The sequence below is a fragment of the Gossypium arboreum genome, chromosome 7 (genome assembly GCF_025698485.1).
Source record: "Gossypium arboreum isolate Shixiya-1 chromosome 7, ASM2569848v2, whole genome shotgun sequence".
Taxonomy (NCBI): domain Eukaryota; kingdom Viridiplantae; phylum Streptophyta; class Magnoliopsida; order Malvales; family Malvaceae; genus Gossypium; species Gossypium arboreum.
The window spans coordinates 105,141,572-105,161,224 of NC_069076.1; the positions used below are offsets into that span (position 1 = coordinate 105,141,572).

The 19,653-nt window shown below is 33.4% G+C and overlaps 3 protein-coding genes across 5 annotated transcripts; all 3 read right to left on the reverse strand.

Annotated features, from left to right (window-relative positions):
* Position 1: 1 nt before the first annotated feature.
* On the reverse strand, positions 2 to 4,296 carry LOC108472141 (uncharacterized). 3 transcript variants are annotated; one of them, XM_017773665.2, is made up of 10 exons: positions 3,986 to 4,296; positions 3,814 to 3,878; positions 3,462 to 3,576; positions 3,172 to 3,373; positions 2,900 to 3,004; positions 2,333 to 2,461; positions 2,193 to 2,242; positions 2,017 to 2,114; positions 1,645 to 1,929; positions 2 to 650 (listed from the first exon to the last, which is right to left on the reverse strand). In XM_017773665.2, the coding sequence occupies exons 2-10, from the start codon at positions 3,859 to 3,861 to the stop codon at positions 141 to 143; spliced, it is 1,542 nt and encodes a 513-aa protein (XP_017629154.1). In that variant the 5' UTR covers positions 3,862 to 3,878; positions 3,986 to 4,296; the 3' UTR covers positions 2 to 140. The 3 variants fall into 3 exon arrangements, with proteins under 3 accessions (XP_017629154.1, XP_017629147.1, XP_052886391.1); XM_017773658.2 differs by having other exon boundaries at positions 3,814 to 3,882; XM_053030431.1 differs by having other exon boundaries at positions 3,814 to 4,296.
* Positions 4,297 to 5,774: 1,478 nt separating this feature from the next.
* On the reverse strand, positions 5,775 to 8,427 carry LOC108450920 (probable glycosyltransferase At3g07620). The gene is made up of 4 exons (XM_017748688.2): positions 7,396 to 8,427; positions 7,191 to 7,321; positions 6,771 to 7,119; positions 5,775 to 6,696 (listed from the first exon to the last, which is right to left on the reverse strand). The coding sequence occupies exons 1-4, from the start codon at positions 8,170 to 8,172 to the stop codon at positions 6,028 to 6,030; spliced, it is 1,926 nt and encodes a 641-aa protein (XP_017604177.1). The 5' UTR covers positions 8,173 to 8,427; the 3' UTR covers positions 5,775 to 6,027.
* A 4,160-nt stretch (positions 8,428 to 12,587) lies between these two features.
* Positions 12,588 to 15,274, reverse strand: LOC108472495 (leucine-rich repeat extensin-like protein 4). The gene is given in 2 exon segments (XM_053030432.1): positions 12,588 to 13,608; positions 13,611 to 15,274. Coding segments are annotated over 2 exon segments (2,100 nt in total). The 5' UTR covers positions 15,066 to 15,274; the 3' UTR covers positions 12,588 to 12,963.
* Positions 15,275 to 19,653: the final 4,379 nt, after the last annotated feature.

Genomic DNA, 19,653 nt, shown 5'->3' on the forward strand with positions numbered 1-19,653 from the left:
ATTACAAAAATAAAGAAAACGAATTATGTCAAATTAAAATACAAAAATTAAATAGAATTTTGCAATTTGAGGATTCAAAGATGTTCATTAAGTTAATTAAATCCCAACAAATTTAACAAAGTTTGTAATGAAATTACTTTTTAAGACTTCTCTATTTCTTCTTGCTTCATTTTCCCAAGCTCTACAAGTAAGGTCAAAATAGCCTCACACATTTCCGTAGCGTCTGGCTCGTTTGGGTTTTTCTTCTTCGAAGAGTACACCAACCAAGCATGGTCGAGCTTCTGCTCGGGTCTCACTATGACCGAACCCGGAACTTCGGCATCACGACACGTTACGAGTCCATCACTCTTCTCCCCGTATCTAAGCAGCAAGTGAAGAGCGCATAAGGCCATGGCTGCGGAAACTGGAATTACGATAGGCACTTGGTGTCCAAGTTGACTGACATCGTCAAACTCTGAATTCCTGAACTTTAGAAAGGGAAGCCGGGGAAGCTCGGCATGAGCTATTTGTGTCATGGTAGCTAGTACACCGGGAGCCACTTTCGCTTCCGAGCTAAACGAGATAAGAGGGACTCCCTCGGGTAACTTATGCTTCATGATGAACTCTTTTCTCTTTTCGTAAGTAAGATCTTCCAATGCACGCATGTCACCCTGTAACATATATATTCGAATTATAATCAGGCGAGAAACTAGAAAATTCATATATATTTGAATTATAATCAGGGGAGAAACTAGAAAATTGCTTTTGAGAAGTTAGAGATGGAATCATAAATTTTTTGAGGCCAAAATATAATTTTATCATTATTTTAATTTATAATTTCATAAACTTCAAAGGGACTAAAAAGAATATTTACCATTTTGGGAGCTAAGGTCACTGCCTGCCCCTGCCCCCTCGGGTAGGGGTGTGCAAATTTCGAATAAAAGTGAATTAATTCAGTTAACCGACCGAATTCGGTTAATCGATCAGTTAACTGAATTAATTCGGCCGAGGTCGATTAATAATTTTTTAGAAGTTCAGTTAATAGTTAATTCAGTTCGAAATCGGTCGGTTAACCGAATTAACTGAATTTAATAAATAATATTATAATATATTAGTATTCGGTCAGTTCGGTTAATTTTTTGGAAAAATAAATTAATCGGTCGATTAAGTCGGTTAATTTTTTTATGTATTTTATAATTGTTTTAGCCAAAAATAAAAAATATATATAAATTTCGATTAATTCAGTTAACCGACAAAATTAACCAAAAAAGTTCAATTCGGTTAATTTTTAAAAAAAAATTCGGTTCGGTTAACGGTTAAGAGTTTAAAAGGGTCAGTTAATTCAGTTAATGGTAGTGCGGGTTGGCAAGGCCTGGTCCCCTAAAATGGAAAATTTAACTTTTAGCTCCTTTACAATTTGTAAAATTTTAAATTAGTATATGGTAAAATTGTACTTTAGCCCCCAAAAATGATAAAACTTCAATTTTCTCATTTAAAAATTATAGATTGCATCTTTGCTATTGAAAAAATTATATAAATTAGTATATAGTGAAATTGCATTTAAAATTTTAACTTTTAGCCCCTGCCCTTATCTACGCCCTTGATTATAATGTTTTGACTCGAAAACCTCGGGAATTTATTTATCGGAAAAGGAAAGGAAAGTACCTTAATCGTCTTGCATATCAAAAGCTCGAAGATCCTTCGAGTTTCTTTATCAGCTATTTGGCCTTCACGAAGAGTATCGGAAGCTATAGGGCTACCACCATACGGACTCTGGACCAGCGCCAACCCAGCAACTTTATGCTCTAGCTCGGACCAATAAATTGATAACGCCGCGGCCGAATCAACTCCACCTTTGCTATGACCGAGCAGCATTACACGTTTACCCGACCCCCAATAAAGCTCCTCAATGTATTGCTTCAACTCCCACGCGTTATGTTCCACCGACGCCTTTGTATGACAAAGTAATAAAAACTCAGACTCAATAACACGAAAACAATAGTTCTTGTGATAATTTGCGAGGCAACTCGTAATTACCTCGCTGTGGATTTTCGCTATATGGCATGTGAGACCCATTTTCGAAAAGAATTTCTTAGTGGCAACAAAATATAAGGGACCATGATTGCTAAAAAGGCCTGACAAAGAATTAGAAATCTATCGTGAATCCGAAATCAATAAACGAGAAACTAAGGGATACCGTGATATTCTCATACCTGGAACAAATAGATATACAAATGAATTTGGCAACGTGTGTTCTCCGTTCCTGAACGTGAAAATCTCAGTTCAACTAGCACGGAATAATCTCTTATTATTCGAGAAGATCAAGAAAAAAGAAGTTGAATTAATTCTGTACCTTATAGCTTCTAGCAGTTCAAGGAATCTTGCTGTACCGTCCTCAACAGGAGCCATTCCAGGGGTGCGTTGTAACCATCCGATATCATCGAATGAACCGCGTAACGTTCTCTCCATCCGTGATATAATGCTGAAAATAAAAAATCGGTTATGTTCATCATGAAGAAGCAAACATAGCAAAGTACGAGGACAAGTACGTAGAAAATACTAAACGCAAAACAGTTTCTGTCAAGTTAAAGACTGAGACTTTGAGGTTGGGGTAGGAGGAAGATCGTATTCTATAGCAATGGGACTGGAATTGAGTACTTTTTGGTTTAGCCCCGGGAAGCTGAATTAGGTCCCACAATGTGTTTCCCATGACCCGAAGAGGAGTTTAGGGATTACAGGTCGATTTTGTTCCATTGTTCCTCGTAAGCCTATAAACAGAGATTTGTTTTGGAACTATGGCCTAAACCAAAACAATTGCCGGCTTATTTCAGACTTTTTCTTCTGGTTCTACTTTTTCAGATATTGAAGTATAAATTCAATTACACGAAAAAAGAAAATCGAAGACACCCACTTTTTTTACCTATAGACTTGTGCTTGAGTGCGTTTCACATAGCAGAAAGCGAACCTCCACGGCACCAAGACCGAACTCCAAGCAAGCCGCAAAGCTAAAAACGGGAATGCCAACCTACAACCCGGTAGAAGCAACTGCAAATAGGGTAAATGATAAAAACAAAAACGGAATACAAACGCATTGCTATGAAACATTACCATCATAGCTGTATAATATTATCAGAATACATTCAAGGTACAGCTATTGAAACTTGAAAATCAACCATTGTATCGATACATTACCCTTGAAAGATGAAAGGAACCGCTTGTCTTAGTTGCATAGAGCGATTGGTATTTACGATTCCGGAGTCCGTATTTGCGAGAAATTCTTCCCCCTGGCCCGACGAAGTTTGGCAAGTTCCGGAGTTAAAATATTCCGTGTAAGATGTCGAAGACACAGAAACAGAACCTTTGCTTCTGTAAACATCTTGGACGACAAGATTCTCTGCAGACACATATTAATGTCTAAACACACATACATATATCATACATGCATACCTACGTACGCACGCACCAAAAACCGAAGAACTCACCTACAAAATCGATGAATCGGCGACGTAAATAAGATGTCCAAGATAGAATACGTGTGAAAATATCATCCATTGGTGAGGAAAATAAGAGAAAATCCAGAAGACTACCATGATGGACCTGATAACAAGAATCGGATCGGGTCAATTCGGTTTTAAAATTTCCAAATCATTTCAAGTTCGGGTCATTTGGCATTCAGTATTTTTCAAGTCAATGTATTTTTCTGATCAAATCAGATTAAATCAAGTTATCAGAATCGGATTTTTTCGGGTTCGGGTTTAAATAATGCGATGAAAGAAACACAATATGATGTAATTAAGACAGAAACAAATCAGAATGGTCTGAATCAATACTTACAGATAACTGGTTTTCAGCAAATCCTCCATTGTTGTGTAAATCTCCCATTAAATTCTTTTCAACCACTGCCTGATCCAAACATAAAATCCAATTTAAAAACAAAAAAATGACACATTTTCTCAGTAACCACACAGAAGTTAGAAAATAAAAGACATTAAAGAGATAAACTAACCACTGAAGAAGGAAAAACCCAGAATTTGTTTTCAAAAATGAAAGCTTTCAAAACCCAAATCTATAAAAAGAAGGATAGAAATTTAGATTGCCCAATTCTCAAGCAAAGAGCACTGCAAAAGTGTTCTGTTCACTGAGAAAATTTTTCTTTTCTTTTTTTAAAAAAAGAAGAAATAAACTGTCTGTATGGCTTCGTCAGCTGAATGAAGATAATAACGTTATCTACTTTTGTTTTTCCACTGTATTTTTTTGGTCTTACCCTTATTATAAAATACCCAATTTTGATTACATTTTTCTGATGATATTTCCATTGCTTTGAATGAAAAAAATTAAAAGGGAAAGGAAATTATTATGACAATGGCTAAGTAGACACTAGACATGCTTGTCTGTCGAAAAATTAGGAACACTTAGAGTTTGGTTTAATTTTGGTTTTAGTCCTTCTATTGTTCTGCAAATTTGGAATTTAATCCTTTATTTTAAAGTGATGAGGTTGATTTTCATAAATTTGTTAACATAACAATATCATTAATTAATAGTACATAATTGATTGTTTATTTATAAAAATAACTTTTGTAATTTTATTAGTAAGTCTAAATTCATAATACTTTTAATTGGCAATATAAAAATAGAAGATTAAATTATATAAAATTAAAGTAAAAGGGATTAAATTATAACTTTTAACACAATATAAGCCGTAAAAGCAGCATTAGGCCCTTAGATTTAATTAGGTAAAAGAAAATTACTTAAAATTAACCGACATAACTGTAAAAACTGGCATTGGAGGGACAACACGTGTGGAGAGATTTGTCATTGGGTTGTTCTGTTTAGGGACGGACACGTGACATGATGGCAACAAACTCTTAGCTAAGCTTGGTGGACAAATGCCATTTAACAGTTCCTCCATGGAAAATGAAATTTTAAAAATATATAAATTATTACGATTTTCTTTTATGATGTTTTTAAATAAGCTAAAATTGTTATGTCTAAGGTTTTATTTAATTATACACAAATTTATACACAAAACAATAATTAGTTAAAAATATTATTATAATTATTATAATATTTTATATAACATTGAAGTGGATAAAAACTTCGTTTAGAATTTTCCCCCTGAAAGCTGAAAAGAAGTCTTTCACTCTTCTTTCTTACATTAATCATTGTTTTTTTCTAAATGGTCTAGATTCAGTTCAGTTCCGTGCAAGAAACCTGAAGCTATTTTGTTTGCTTGGGAAATGGGCCATCCAGTCGACGTTCTTTCAATTTAGTCCTCTCCACCTTTTTATTAGGATATATTCTATTTAATTTCGAAATCCAACTTGAGTGATAAAATAAAACTAACTCGACCCGGAAAAACCTGACAATGGGAATCGAAATAATTCAAACCTTATATGATTTAAATCTATGTTAAAACCAAAATCATCTCCTGCAATTTAACTCTTTCCACAATGACTTCTATAGTACTTTTACCTTCACTTATTGATTTATATATTTTTTATATTCTTTTATATCCGTTTTACGGTCTATGTTCGGGGTCCGTTGCTACCCCTCCTAATAATGTCATCTCCAAGGTTCGAATCTAGGTCCCCCTTAAGAGTGTAACGTGTCTTACCGTTACATCTAACCACTTGTTAATACTTATTGATATATATTTTTTAATGGACGAAATAGGATCGATAAGTGTGAGCAATTGGTTAAATCAGACAGTTCGGCTGATTTTTTCATGCATAACCGGACTAAACCACTTAACTTTCAACTATAACTGACTAACCACATGTATAAGCATTAATCGATTCAACCAAACCAACTTAACATCGACCGATTTGGTCAATTAAATCGATTAATTGAGTAGGCAAACAATACTAACTCTCAAGATTAAAACAAAATTACAGACCAAATATAAGAATCACTGAAAAATATCATTAGTTTATATATACAAATCCAAGAAAAAGCCACAAAGACGTGAAAACTACGAAACCTGAACATGGACCATAAAAGGGACAAAAAAAAGTATATTCACATTTGGAATGGCCATTAATGTTACTACTACCTAAGTTTTATCTGGTAGACTCTGTTATACCAAATGGAATGAAGTGTCATGTGGAAGAGATCGTACCTCCCAGGTTTCGCGTGCCATAGGAAATGCCTTTGAACCTTTCGAACACCGAGTTGCAACGCGAGATACCTCTCTTGCGGTATTGACGTAAGTATGTCTTTCAAGTTAGGGATGTCTTTCTCTGCAAGTATTATCGAGAAAGCTCCCCAATCGAGAACTTCGAAAAACGGTGGCACGAAATTGTCGGAGATGATAACGGGGACGCATTCATAAAAGATGGATTCAACTACTCGTGGACTGTTAACCTCGTAACCTTTGGGACATATACAGTACTTAGTGCTCTTCATGTGTTGGATATAATTCATTTTACTCGCAACACCGGGAGGCATCGGACCGAGGATCTTCATATCGGTGTCTTTGTCTTTCCAATGTTTTAGTAAGATCGGACGGAGATACCCGTGCATGCTTCCGGCATAGAAAGCAAGTATATGTCTCTGAGAAGCCGGTTTTCCTCCGAGATCTCTAAGAGGATTCCTTGCTGACCGGACATATGTTTCCGGAAGAGAAACATCCCTCCCGATTTTGAAACCCGCAGTGACGTCTGCATTGCAAAGTGCTTTGATGCAGTGTTCCATATGGTGCCTTGTTTCGTATGGAGCCTATAAAAATTCAGTAATTATATTCCAATTACAAACCCGAGAAAATACAACAGTGCTTGTATCAAAGAACATACCCAATCATGGCAAGCAACGAGGAAATGATCTGCTCCATCAGTTCGATTAAAGTAAGGATACTTTGCCGATATAGTTTCCGTGTAATCCTTTAAAAACTGGCGTAAGTTAGTCCGGTTATGAGAATTCCGAACATAAAGCGTGTACTCCAACATTCGAGAACTAAACGGCATATAAAACAAATGCGCCCTACGAGGATCCTTCACAACGAAATGCTTATTCCCTTGCATCAATTTCATAAACCATCCCTCCGACGCGTATAATCCCTTAAGTATTGGTAAATGAAAATTGGGTTTTTTCCCATCTTTGTAGACGTAAACTTTGAGTATTTGTTCCATAAGTTCGTAGCTCCTACAGTGTACAAACCATCATTCGAGAATAAGGTCAACAGTTCATAGACAAATAGATGTTATCGAACTTACCTTTTAAACAATGAAACATTCCTAAAAACGGGAGCGTAAAGATCTTGATCATTTGTTATGACAGGACCATTCTCAATCCGAGATTTTGCGGCAAAGATTTCTTTGTCACGTATAGAAGAACGACGTGGTCTCTACAATAACACAATAAAACGAGTTTAATTTAAGTTAGGTATATAAAGCAAATAAATATAGTATTAGAGATTACCATTGCACGTGACGACCTACGATGCCGTAGTAATATACGGTTCATCTCATCTATCGTAGTTACTGTTTTTGGTGGCATTTCACATCTCATCTTTTTCTTCCCCGGTTTAACAACCATCAAAGAATTACTCTTAGATACTGTATGATCACTTTGCAGGGACGTGGAACGGAAAGAAGAGCCAGCATTCGGGGTTGGGTTTGCCATCGAAGACAATGCTGGATACTGAGAAGTAGTATTTACATCCCGAAGTTCACCGATCGAAACTTCCCGGCCGTGTTTCGCAACCTGCTCTATACGCGACGTAGCATTTACATAATTATCTTGATCTCGAATGACCTCTTCCAACACGGCATTCTCGTTTAAATCCTCACCATTCTCGGACGCATAATCATCGTCAACATTTCCATCGAAAATGACGTTACTCACACCCTTTTCCACCCAATCACCGATTTTTCGACCACTGATTCCAACACCTCCACCACCATTACCATCATTAAACAAAATAACATCCCTAGTACTAAAATCAGAACCATTTATAGTAAGAGTATTACGAACCACAACCGATTTTGAACCCGATCGAACCGGAGAAACAACATTTCCATAATTACCCTCAATTGAATCATCAATACCAGGCAATAATAAAGATCTAAGAGCATTACCATATGGAAGCAAAAAGGACTGAAACAATAAATGACTTATAGCTACTAATCCAACTAAAAAAACCCATCTTTTATATTCACTACGAAATGGGTTTTTGAACCCATTGAGTAATTCCATAATCAAAATAAGTAAAAACCCAGAAATGCTTTAAACACAGCAAATTTGATTCATTTTACAGTTGAAAATGTAAGCATCAATTCGTTAATTAACAAGAGAAAAAAAGACACGAAATTTAGGGAAAAAAAGGGGTTTTCTTGAAAAAAAACCAAACCTCAAGATCCTCGGAGTCCTGTCGGTGGCAAAAAAATATGTGTGAGGTTTGTCTGATGGAAGAGAGGAAAGAAAAAACACAGCAAATTTAATATTCACGAGAATAGTAAAGTGAAATCAAATATCTAGAAATAAAAAGGTTAAATTCTGTTATTAGTCCCTGTGCTTTATGCAAGTTTTGGATTTAGTCCCTGTAATTTGGTATTTTTAGTCACTCTACTTTTCAAATTTTAAAACTTCAGTCATCATCAAATGATAACTGTTAAATGCATTGAGTCAACTTATGTTTATTTTCAAAATTTGACGTGGTAAACATATTATCATATGTGTAATATATTATCAACTTATTATTCCTACATATTACTCTCTAAAAATGCAGTTAATGGATTGACGCTTATTATTTGTGGTAAGACTAATATTTTAAAATTTTAAAAAATATAGTGTCTTTGAATGATCTAATTGGATAATATAAATTAAATCTATAGCTATCACTAGTACATGACTAGTAATTGGATTTAACCATGGGGATTTAACTGTTACTCTTTGGGTTAGTATTAGAATTTCAAAAATAAAAAGTATAGAGATTAAAAATGATCAATTTGAAAAATACAAGACTAAAATTGATCCAAATAAAGTATAAAGACTAAATTTATAATTTTTTTAAAGTATAGGGACTAATAGAAGAATTTAACAGAAAAAGAAAAGCTCGTTTATTTGGCTCCCGACCTGCAAGGCTGCAACTTGCAAGAATTTAATATTATTAACCAATAAATTCTTCAAAAAGACCCACCCAAAAAAAAAAATCAAAAATGGTGGGGTTACCTTTTATTATTATTAAAAAAAATATGTTCTTATTTGCAGCTTTTACTGTTTTAAGTGTTAAGAAGGCAACTTCTTTAGGGTTTTAATTTTAGATAAACTACACTGTGATTAAATAAGTTTATTTTGGTAATTTAATTTTAAAATATTATAAATTAGTCATTGAAATATTTAAAAAATTTTATTTAAGTAATTAGTCAGTTAAGTTTTTTATTTAAAAAAATTCGGTTAATGAGCTTCAAGTACTGGTAAAAAAATATACATTAGTTCCAAGTCAATCTAATAGCCATTACAGAAGATCGGATAAGAAAGTTATTTAGATTTTGATTCGTAAATTCGTGAACGTTTAAAGTTGTTACATGAAAAAATGAACTGTAAAATAGAAGGAGAATGAAAGTTTTTTATTTGTACAGGCAGTGTGAATAGAGAATGCCATACAACAGTGATTTTACCTTTAATTGAAAACTTTCAAGTAGTTCAGTGACCGTTTTATAATTTTTTAAAGTTGAGTGACTAAAACGTAAACTTACTAACAGTTTCGTTATATTAGATATAATTTACCCTTAATATGTTTTTGTAATTTTACTATATTTGTAGTAACTTAAAAATAAAAAAATAAAAAAAAATGACTACATGGTTTGGTGCTTACAATTGACTTGATCTAACTTTGCCATTAGTCCTATACCATATATAAGGTATGAATTTAATCACTATTCTCTATGATTTTTAATCCTTAAAAATTCTTAGATATGAGCATGTTAATGATCTCCTTAATAGACCGATATCATTCCAAGGTGATAGTGACGGAATTGTTTGGCGAAACAATCATAATAGTGTTTCTCTATAAAAAAATGCCTATATACGTCTTTGATACTTTGAATATCAAAGCGGCTCTCTTCATGACTCTTAACAATAAAGTATGGAATAAATTTTGGAGATTAAAATTTCCCTTTAAATTGATCATTTTCCAGAAGAAGATCTGCAAGAACTATCTCCCAATGAAGGATACTCTTGAACAATGGAACATCAAAACAGATAACTGTTGTCCAATATGCTGGAATAGCTCTAAGTCCTTAGAACACCTTTTCATACATTATGACTTTGCTAGAGCGTTGTGGTTCGGTTCCCTTTTCTCTCTTCGAATAAATTCATTTTAATCTTGATTTTTTTAATAGCTCCAGATGAATAATCTCAAATAATAAGAGATAATAAATTTTTATACATTCTTCACTTACACCCTATAAATTATCAAAAAATCTAAGAAATAAGCTTATTTTCAAGAAATTTAATGGAGCCATAAAAATGATAAATGAGCTTTACCTATGCATCCTTAACTCCTTTGATGCTAACCCCCCTAAGAGCTCACATCATCGCCCACAAAGATCCTTGGAGGTTGGAGGTAAGTTTCTTGGCAAGAGCTGTAAATGGACAAACATCATACTTGGCAACACAACCATGGGATGGAAATTTAATTCAATTTTGTTTGTTGTAGTCACCAATTGACTAACATAAAAATAGAAATATTTAAAAATTTAAGAAAATTAGATGATAAAAAATATAATTGAATAATTAAGTGACTATTTTGTAATTTTTAATAATTGAGTGACAAAAGATTTATTAATAATTAAATGTCTATTTTACAATTTTTTATAGTTGAATGATTAAAAAAGACATAATTTCTCCTTTTTTTTCATTTTAACTCCTACACTTTTGTGTTTTTTTTCATGGTTTCTCGAATTCATGCCAATCATCATCGTCAACATACCTTTTTCAAAACCATTGATCTTTCCACAACAATTAAATGAGTTTATTTGGTGAAAACTATATATTTTGGAATCTAAATATAACAATGTTAATTTTTAGTGTTTAATTGAATTTTAGAGTTGATTTGATGAAAATTAATTGTTAATATTATTAAGTTTGAATTCTCATTATTTTGTTATAAATAGAATACATTTAATGTTAATTGTGAATTTATCTAATTTTATATTTAATTTGTTAAATAAAATCTGACGACTGTGATATTTTTCATCTTTAAGAGTTTGATTTAATGTAAATTAATTGTTAATATTATTAGTTAATTATAAATTTTATCAAATTAACTATAAAAATTAAATTGAATACTAAAAATTATCACCATAAACTTCAAATACCAAAACGTATAACTTTTACCCATCACTACCACATACCAAGTAATTTCTATTTCATCATTTTCCATTTGCATTTACAGGAAAACTCTAAACAAATTAGATCAAATTATTAACTAAAAAATCATCATCTTTGAAAAAAAAATCAAAGAACAGAAAACGACGCCGTTTTACATTTTTTTTTCGGCTTTTTAACCCAAACAATTTTTGCTTTTCTTCATGGCCAGTCCGACCCATACCGATCATGATCATCAACATACCTTTTCCAAAACCAATGATCTTTCCACAACAAATAAACTTTCTTCAATGGGAACTTGTTTAGTTTCAGGCAATAAAAAGTAAATGAAAGCAGTCATTATGAAAATTAAGCCAGCAAACAACAAGAAGATCCCATATTTTAACTGGCGAAGTGAAACCAAGAAGCATTGTGCTATTAATGCTGTGAAGAGGAGGTTCATACACACCACCATGCTTTGACCTGCTGATCTTGTTTCTAACGGGAAAATCTCACTCGGTACTAGCCAATCTAATGGACCCCATGATCGGTCGTATACTAATACGAATAAGAAAAGGACACAGACGAGAAACCAACCGACGCCGACCAGTAAGGGTTCACCTTCTCCGAGTTGGGCTCAAGCTATTCAGCAATTTTGAATAAGATTGGTGGACAATCGAATAGAGATTTGGTGATAAGAATTTACGAACTTTGGGTGAATATACAAAAGATCTCAAAAGAAGCCAATATTACAATACATACTTTAACTAGATTAATGAAAAATCTCTCTTATGATCTTAAAATATTCAAGGAGATTTTGACAGAAATCATTGAACTAGTTCAAATAGACAATCAGTTCCATCGTTTGTAATGGCACTGATTCTATATCTCTTAATAAAAGAAAGAGACAATCAGTGTAAATTGGAAAATTTAAACCCACCAGCATTAAGGGTTGCACATGGGACTAAATCCCAACAACATTAATTAAATGCTTAAAAAATTGATGGCAGATTGAATCAACCACCAATTAAGGAAAGGGCAAAAATAAACTTGAAAATGGCCCCCTTTTTAGGGTCCCACTAATCATCTCAATTACCACCTACTTCCTCTATAGAAATTCCAGGGAGCTTTTCATAATCAACTCATACAAAACTAATTTAAAAAACCCAGAATTTTTAAGCCAAAAAAACTGGAAAATGCTCCCCACACAATTTTAAAAGAGCAAAATTTTTTATAGGAAAAGTCAAATTACATTGAAGAAGCAAAATCTCCATCAGCATTTAGAATGTAAAAGGTATGAATGAAGCAAGGGAGAATTGATTATGAATGGCTAAATGATGATAAAGTACATGTAAAATATTCATGAGAATATACTATAAAAGAAAAAATAAGAGAGAATAATAACAATAATAAAAAGAAAAAAAGCCCACAAACTAGAAGCAAGATAGCAACATGAAGAAAGTGTTGCTTGTTGCTACCATTGTAAGGGCTTTAGATTACAATGGTTTTTCCTTTTTTTGGAAATTCATCCCCTATACATACATCTTTCCTTTCAACCTACACTCTTTTCTTCTTTTATTTTTCACAACTCCAAATATCAAATAATTTATGGGAGAGAATTTCTCCTCTTTTTTGGGGTTTTTTTTAATCAAGGTTAGAGGGAAATTCTTGAAAGAATCAATAGAAAGGTGGCGGTGGAGGTGATGCGTATGATACTCCGATTACTGGTGGAAGTGGCCCTTCGTATACGGGAGCCGGCGGAGGTGATGGTGGTGGAGGTGAATGATAATGGATTGGTGGGGGTGGGGGTGGGGGTGAAGGTGATGGAGGTGGTTTGTAATGAATTGGGGGTGAGGGTGATGGCGTGTACTCTACACATGGTGGTGGTGGTGGAGGTGGCTCAATACATGGAGGAGGTGACGGTGGTGGTGGTGAGTGAACTGGACGAGGTGGGGAATAAACAAGAGGTGGTGGCGGTGGTGGAGATAAGTATGGATAAATTGGTGGAGGAGGTGAATGTGGTGGGGGTGGTGGAGAATGTACAGGAGGTGGCGGTGAATGGTGTGGCGGTGGCGGGGAGTTATAGTAGTAAGGAACTGGTGGAGGTGGGGAAAACAATGGAGGTGGTGGAGGGGGTGAATTTGGTGGTGAAGGAGGTGGAGACCTCACACAGTATACTGGTGAAGGTGGTGGAGGAGATGGTGGAGGTGGTGATGGATAAGTAGGTGGCGGGGGTGATGGTGGAGGTGGGGATGGAGGTGGTGGTGGTGGAGAATATACTTGTGGGGGTGGTGAAGGTGGTGGAGGTGAGGGGGGTGGTGGGGTGAATAAACAGGTGGCGGTGGAGATGGTGGAGGCAGAGGAGGAGAGTACACAGGTGGCGGCGGAGGTGGAGGTGAATATACTGGTGGAGATGGTGAAGGGGGAGGGGGAGAGTATACTGGCGGTGGTGGCGGCGGGGGTGGTGATTGTGGAATAAAAACAGGCGATGGGGGTGGCGGTGACAGCACAACAACCGGAGGCGGAGAAGGCGGAGGAGGAGACGGCAAAGAAGGAACAAAAGGAGCACACCTAAATGAATTACAATCCACCGGTCTAGACAAGAAAGACCTACATTGAGCAGCACTCCGTTGTAAAGGCCTCGCCGGCAAACAGTTCCTCCTATCGTCAAAAGCACGTAACCCCAAACAAACCGGCGGTTCTCCGGTGAAGAAATTATACGAAAACGTGAAATTCTCCAACTTCGGCAACCGACAAATACTTGCTGGAATCTTCCCAGACAACATATTATGTGCCACATTAAGCTGTTCAAGGCTAACCATTCCCCCAATTTGCTCCGGCAAAGTACCCATTAACTCATTAAAGCTAACATCAAAAACAGTCATATTTCTCAACCCCCCAATTTGCTCCGGCAAACAAGATCGAAACCCATTGTTCATTAAAATTATCTCTTCAAGACTCGTCATGTTCCCAAGACTCGCCGGTACACAACCGTGAAACTTGTTATTAGCCAAAACAATAACAGAAGCCGGCGAGTTACCAAAATTATCCGGTAGATTAAATCTAAACCGGTTATGATTAATAAAAATAGCATCCAAATCTTTATCAAAAAGCTCTTTGGGCACAGTTCCTTCAAATTCATTAAACCTCAAATCCAAAAATTTAAGTAAAGGAAGCTTAAGAATCACTTCAGGGAACTTACCGGCGAACCGATTGTTGCTAAGATCCAACTCGAACATCAGCTTCAACTTTATAAACTTATGCGGAACCGTACCACAAAACCGGTTCGAGTTGATATGAAACAATGCCAGATCGGTGAGTAACCCAAGCTCCTCCGGCAAGTAACCGGCAACATCTCCATGGTTTAAATCAATACCGGCGACGGTTCTGATTCTCTTGTTATCAAGCGCTCGAGCACAGAAAACACCAGTATAGTCACACACCCCGGATCCAACCCAATCGGCGGTGAGATTAAACGGGTCGGAAAGAATCGCTTTTTTCCAAGCTTGTAAAGCTATATAAGCGTCTCTCAACCTCTGGTTTTCAAAAACCAGTGACGGGTCGACGGTGACGTTCTCCCCTCTGTCACCGAACTCATCTATGTAATAAAGCAGATGTCGTTGCTTTATGTACGATACTTCCTTGTCGGTAAATCCGCCATGGCTGGAAAGATAATGCTCATTGCATGAACATAAGGATACAAAAACTGAAACTAAAAGAAACAAAAGGTAACAAAAAGAAGGATAACAATGGAGGTCGATAATGTTCGTCTTCTTCATTTCACATGAGACATCTGATATTAAAAAATGCCACCTTTTTTTGAACTTTTTTTGAACAAAAGCTTGGGTTTTGAAAATGGGGTTTGTGCAGAAAACACGAATTTGGGGTTTCAATTTGGAGATCTGAAGAAGAAAATGTAGAGAGAAGGAGACAAAAGAGAGAGCTTTTAGGGTTTTTTCGAGTATGGAGTATGTGTGTATGGGAGAGAAGATAAGGATTTTTGTAAAGCTGTTATATATAAAATATATTTTTAGATTTAAGGTCTAATATTATCTGTAGTCCTTATATTATAGTAAAATTTGATATCCAGTCCTTTTACTTCAATTTTGGGATAATTTTAATTTTACAATCTTATAATATTATTATAGGTTCGGAAGGACAACACAATTACTTCATATCATTGAAGTAACATTATAATTCTTTTATCTTTTTTATTCAATTACACAAATCATATGAAAATCAGTCATTGCCTTGATTTGGATGGAGTAGTGATTATTATACATTTATTTAGCATGGGTTTGAATGGTGTTATCCTATCCCTTACCCCTAATGTTATATTAAAAAAAGGGAAAATCAAACATTCGTTAAAGAATTATAGGTATCCTATAAGAATGTGTCATATATTATGTTGTTATTAGCAACTTTTTATTTTGAGATGAATTTGAACGAAATTGATAGTTCAAGTATCAAAATAGATAAAAACAATTCATGTACCAAAGTAAAAATACGAATATAATTTAAAAGTTAAATTGTGGCCTAAGCTTGAATAAACCACTTTACACTTTTAACATATTTGTAACATCACAAAAAATGAATGACCAGATTATGTAAAATTAAAATAGATAGATTAATTTTGAAATTTAAACATAGTAAAAGGACTAAAACCAAAATTATTGCTTTATAATAATAATAATAATAAAGGGACAGCTAAATCACAGCTCAAAGCCACCAGCTCCTTTTATTTCTATCTCTTTCAAATTTCTCTTTCATAGCTAGGCTGACGACTTTACTCTTTTTAGAATCTCATTCCCATTTCAAACTTGAAACAAGAACCAACCCATTTTAATAAAAAAGGGGAAATTGTCACCCAGTACCTTCCCAATTTTTGAATTTTTAAAGTTTCAAATTATTTTAAAATACTATATGCGTTAGTAGGATTTTCCGACCACCACTGTTGACCACAAAAATAATATATCCACCGGGTAGACTGGTGATATCACAAGATTAGGGTGAAATTTTTTGGGTTAACTGGTTTAAAGTTTTAAAACATTCTGATGGATCCCTTAAAGTTTTAGTCTTATTTTCTGCATCGTTTTTAGTTTTAGACGTTAAATGTTAGCTTGTGCCTTGAGTTTATTTAGGTAAAAATATTATGAAGATTTAATAAGAGTTAGATTACATTTTGACCCTCCTACTCAAAAAAAAAATAGATAACTTAGTTCTTGCGTGTTAGATGAAAGAACAAATTAATTCTTTCTATTAAAAATTTTATTCATTTATATTATTGAAAACTGACATGATTAATAAAATAACTCATGACATGTCACATTTACCTCATCCGTTTTATAATTTAAATTTAATCATGCTCAAGTCGAGGACGGTATTGAGGTAAAGTCCTTCTAACATTGTCAATTCCAAGTTTCACACTTGATCCAAATACCTGAAGAACTAATGTAATATATAAATTGTCCATGAAACTTGGTTCATATATTCCATGTCTGATCCAAGTTAGAATTTAATGCTAAAACTGATAATTAAGTAACTAAAAAGGATTTAATTAATACAATTGTAATGCTTTGAGACTCCAATTGAAATATTTTACTATTTTTGTCCAGTTTATGAGGACTTTTCTTTCCATGTGTTCCGATGGGAAAATTGAAGTAATTCAGCTATCAATAGTAACCAAAATGAAAATAATAGTAATTTGTTGGTACGTTACTTTCCACTTTCAAATACGCTTCTTACCGTTATCCCCACTATTTGTTACGAGTTATTAGAATTGGGTGGGAATTAATTAATATATTTGTTAGTCTAAATGAATTACTTAAAATTAATTAAAATTAAAATAAAAATAAAAAAGTTAATAACTAAATTGATTTATAATTTTATAAAAATATTAATTATTATTAAATTGACTATTAAACTAAAAATTAATAATTAAATTGATTTGATAATTGATTAAAACTTTGGCTAAGAATTATTGAATGGGATTAATGGACTAAGAAATCTTATTTATCAAGATATTTTACTTATTAAGAATATTTATCGTATTAATAAATTTAACTGTCAAGTAATTTTCAACCAAGAAAATTAAAATTAGACTAAATTCTTACTAAATCATTCGATTAAAATTTGTAAGACCTGCACCAAGGGTAAATTAAGAATTTAAGACATGCCTTATATTCATACTAGAATTTGATTTATTTAAAATTAACCCTTAAAATATATATCTTTTCTTATGTTGATTTTTTTGTTAAATTTATTTTTGGTATTGTATACACATACACAATATGAACATATTCATACCACACAAATATATATTATATTTAAAGCGAGTTGTCCAAATAAAAATCTATTATTTATTCTCTAGAAGTTTAAATCTGTATCGATTCTATATACAAACAATTCTTGATCACCAAACTAAACACAAGAGTTGATTAAATCTTTACTTTAATACATGACATAAAATGCCGCTTGTCAAAACTTTTAAAATGTGTTTACATTGAAAGATCCATGCATGTTGCTCGTCCGCATTAGGCTTGATGGTGATGGATTATAACCATAGATCATCATTTATCATAACAATCCATCAGCATCAGAATAAAAAAACTAACCCCTTCCAAGGGCAATGAGATAAAAGGGGGAAAAGTTTAATTTTCATTTTAGATCATCATCATTTAATTTTGTTGCTGTTAAAGTTATAAAGTGAAATTCATTTTTTTTTTACTGTTATTCGATCATATAATTAGAGTGATAAGATAGTCTAATTTATTGAATACTTAAAATTATCAATAAAAAATTTACATATCAATTGAATATTTAAAACCATTTAAAAGCTTATTTCATGTCATCACTTTATTATTTTTTTTAATATTAATCTCATCATAAGCTCTTATCATATGTGCTCTTTTTGATACAATGCCTAAAATTAACCATAGCCCTCCCCCAACCCTTAAATAGGAGAATAATGCGTGTCAGCGCAATCGAACCTACACCCTACTAATAATGTTATAACTCATATTAAAGTAAAAAATATATATAAAAAATAGTATTAATTTCATTATAGGTTCTTATCATATCTGTTCTTTTTTACTGTGATATCATCTTTGATGGCACAGAAATGTATGAAAAAGGTTGTGATGCATATCTTGTATATGTACTGGATACTAGGGTATCGGAATCGAAAATTGAATCTGTACCAGTGGTTTGCGAGTTTTCGGATGTATTTCCTGAAGAACTACTAGGATTAATACCGGGAACAACACCTACATCGATAACTCCGTATAGAATGGCACCAACAGAGTTGAAAGAGTTGAAAGTTCAGTTGCAAGAGTTAACAGACAGAGGTTTTGCTAGACCAAGTTTCTCGCCCTAGAGTACTCCGGTATTATTTGTGAAAAAGAAAGACGGGTCGATGAGAATGTGTATTGATTATAGACAGCTGAACAAAGTGACTATAAAGAACAAATATCCTTTACCACAGATTGATGATTTGTTTGATCAGTTGAAAGGGGCTACAGTATTTTAGAAAATTGATCTGAGATTGGGACATTATCTGTAACAGCCCGTTTTTGGGGTTAATCGGAACAGTGGTTTTAAGACCATAATCCAAATAGCCCCTTCCAACCATTAAATATCAAATATTAAATTTCAATAATGTAGAAAACTAAAGGCATAATTAAACCTAAACATGTTCAAGAATCGTGCTTTTCATTCAAGCCCAAAATTTGTCCGAAATTTGGGAGAGTTAGGACATACATATTAGAATTGAAAAATGGGTTAGGATAAAAACATTAGACCTGATTAAAATATGGGATGATTCTAACCCTAAAATTCAAAACATGAGCTCAACTTAACTCTTTTTGAACTTTATAATTTTTTCTTTTATATATTATGAAAAAATAGACATAGTATATTGTAATGTAATACTAAAAATATATTAAGTTGTTTCATTTATAAATTTTAAAAATAATAAATATATAAAGATAGCAAAGGATATATATAATAAATAAATGGCTTAATATATCATTTGGTACTCGAGCTTGACACTTGTTTCTTATGTGATACTTGTATTATTTTTGGTCCAACTGAGTAACTATATTTGACAGAAGTTATATATTTTGGTATCTAAAGATAATGGTACTAACATTTAGTGCTTATTTAGGTTGATTTTATGAAAGTTAATTGCTAAGATTATTAGGTTTGAATTTTTCATGATTTTGTTGATATAATAAATTTAGTGCCAATTGTGAGTTTGTTTAATTTTACATTTAATTTGTCAAATATAGTCCGATGGATGTTATTTAATTTGGGTTTTAAGGTTAATTTGATGAAAGTTAATTGTTAATTTTATTAGCTAATTATGGA

Coding starts and splice junctions, on each gene's coding strand:
- LOC108472141 (XM_017773665.2), bottom strand. CDS start 3,861: ATGGGAGATTTACACAACAATGGAGGATTTGCTGAAAACCAGTTATCT. Junction 3,577..3,813: donor TTGCTGAAAACCAGTTATCT/GTAAGTATTGAT, acceptor TCTTGTTATCAG/GTCCATCATGGTAGTCTTCT. Junction 651..1,644: donor TGATATGCAAGACGATTAAG/GTACTTTCCTTT, acceptor TATATGTTACAG/GGTGACATGCGTGCATTGGA.
- LOC108450920 (XM_017748688.2), bottom strand. CDS start 8,172: ATGGAATTACTCAATGGGTTCAAAAACCCATTTCGTAGTGAATATAAA. Junction 7,322..7,395: donor GTAGGTCGTCACGTGCAATG/GTAATCTCTAAT, acceptor GTGTTATTGTAG/AGACCACGTCGTTCTTCTAT. Junction 7,120..7,190: donor AATGTTTCATTGTTTAAAAG/GTAAGTTCGATA, acceptor TGTACACTGTAG/GAGCTACGAACTTATGGAAC.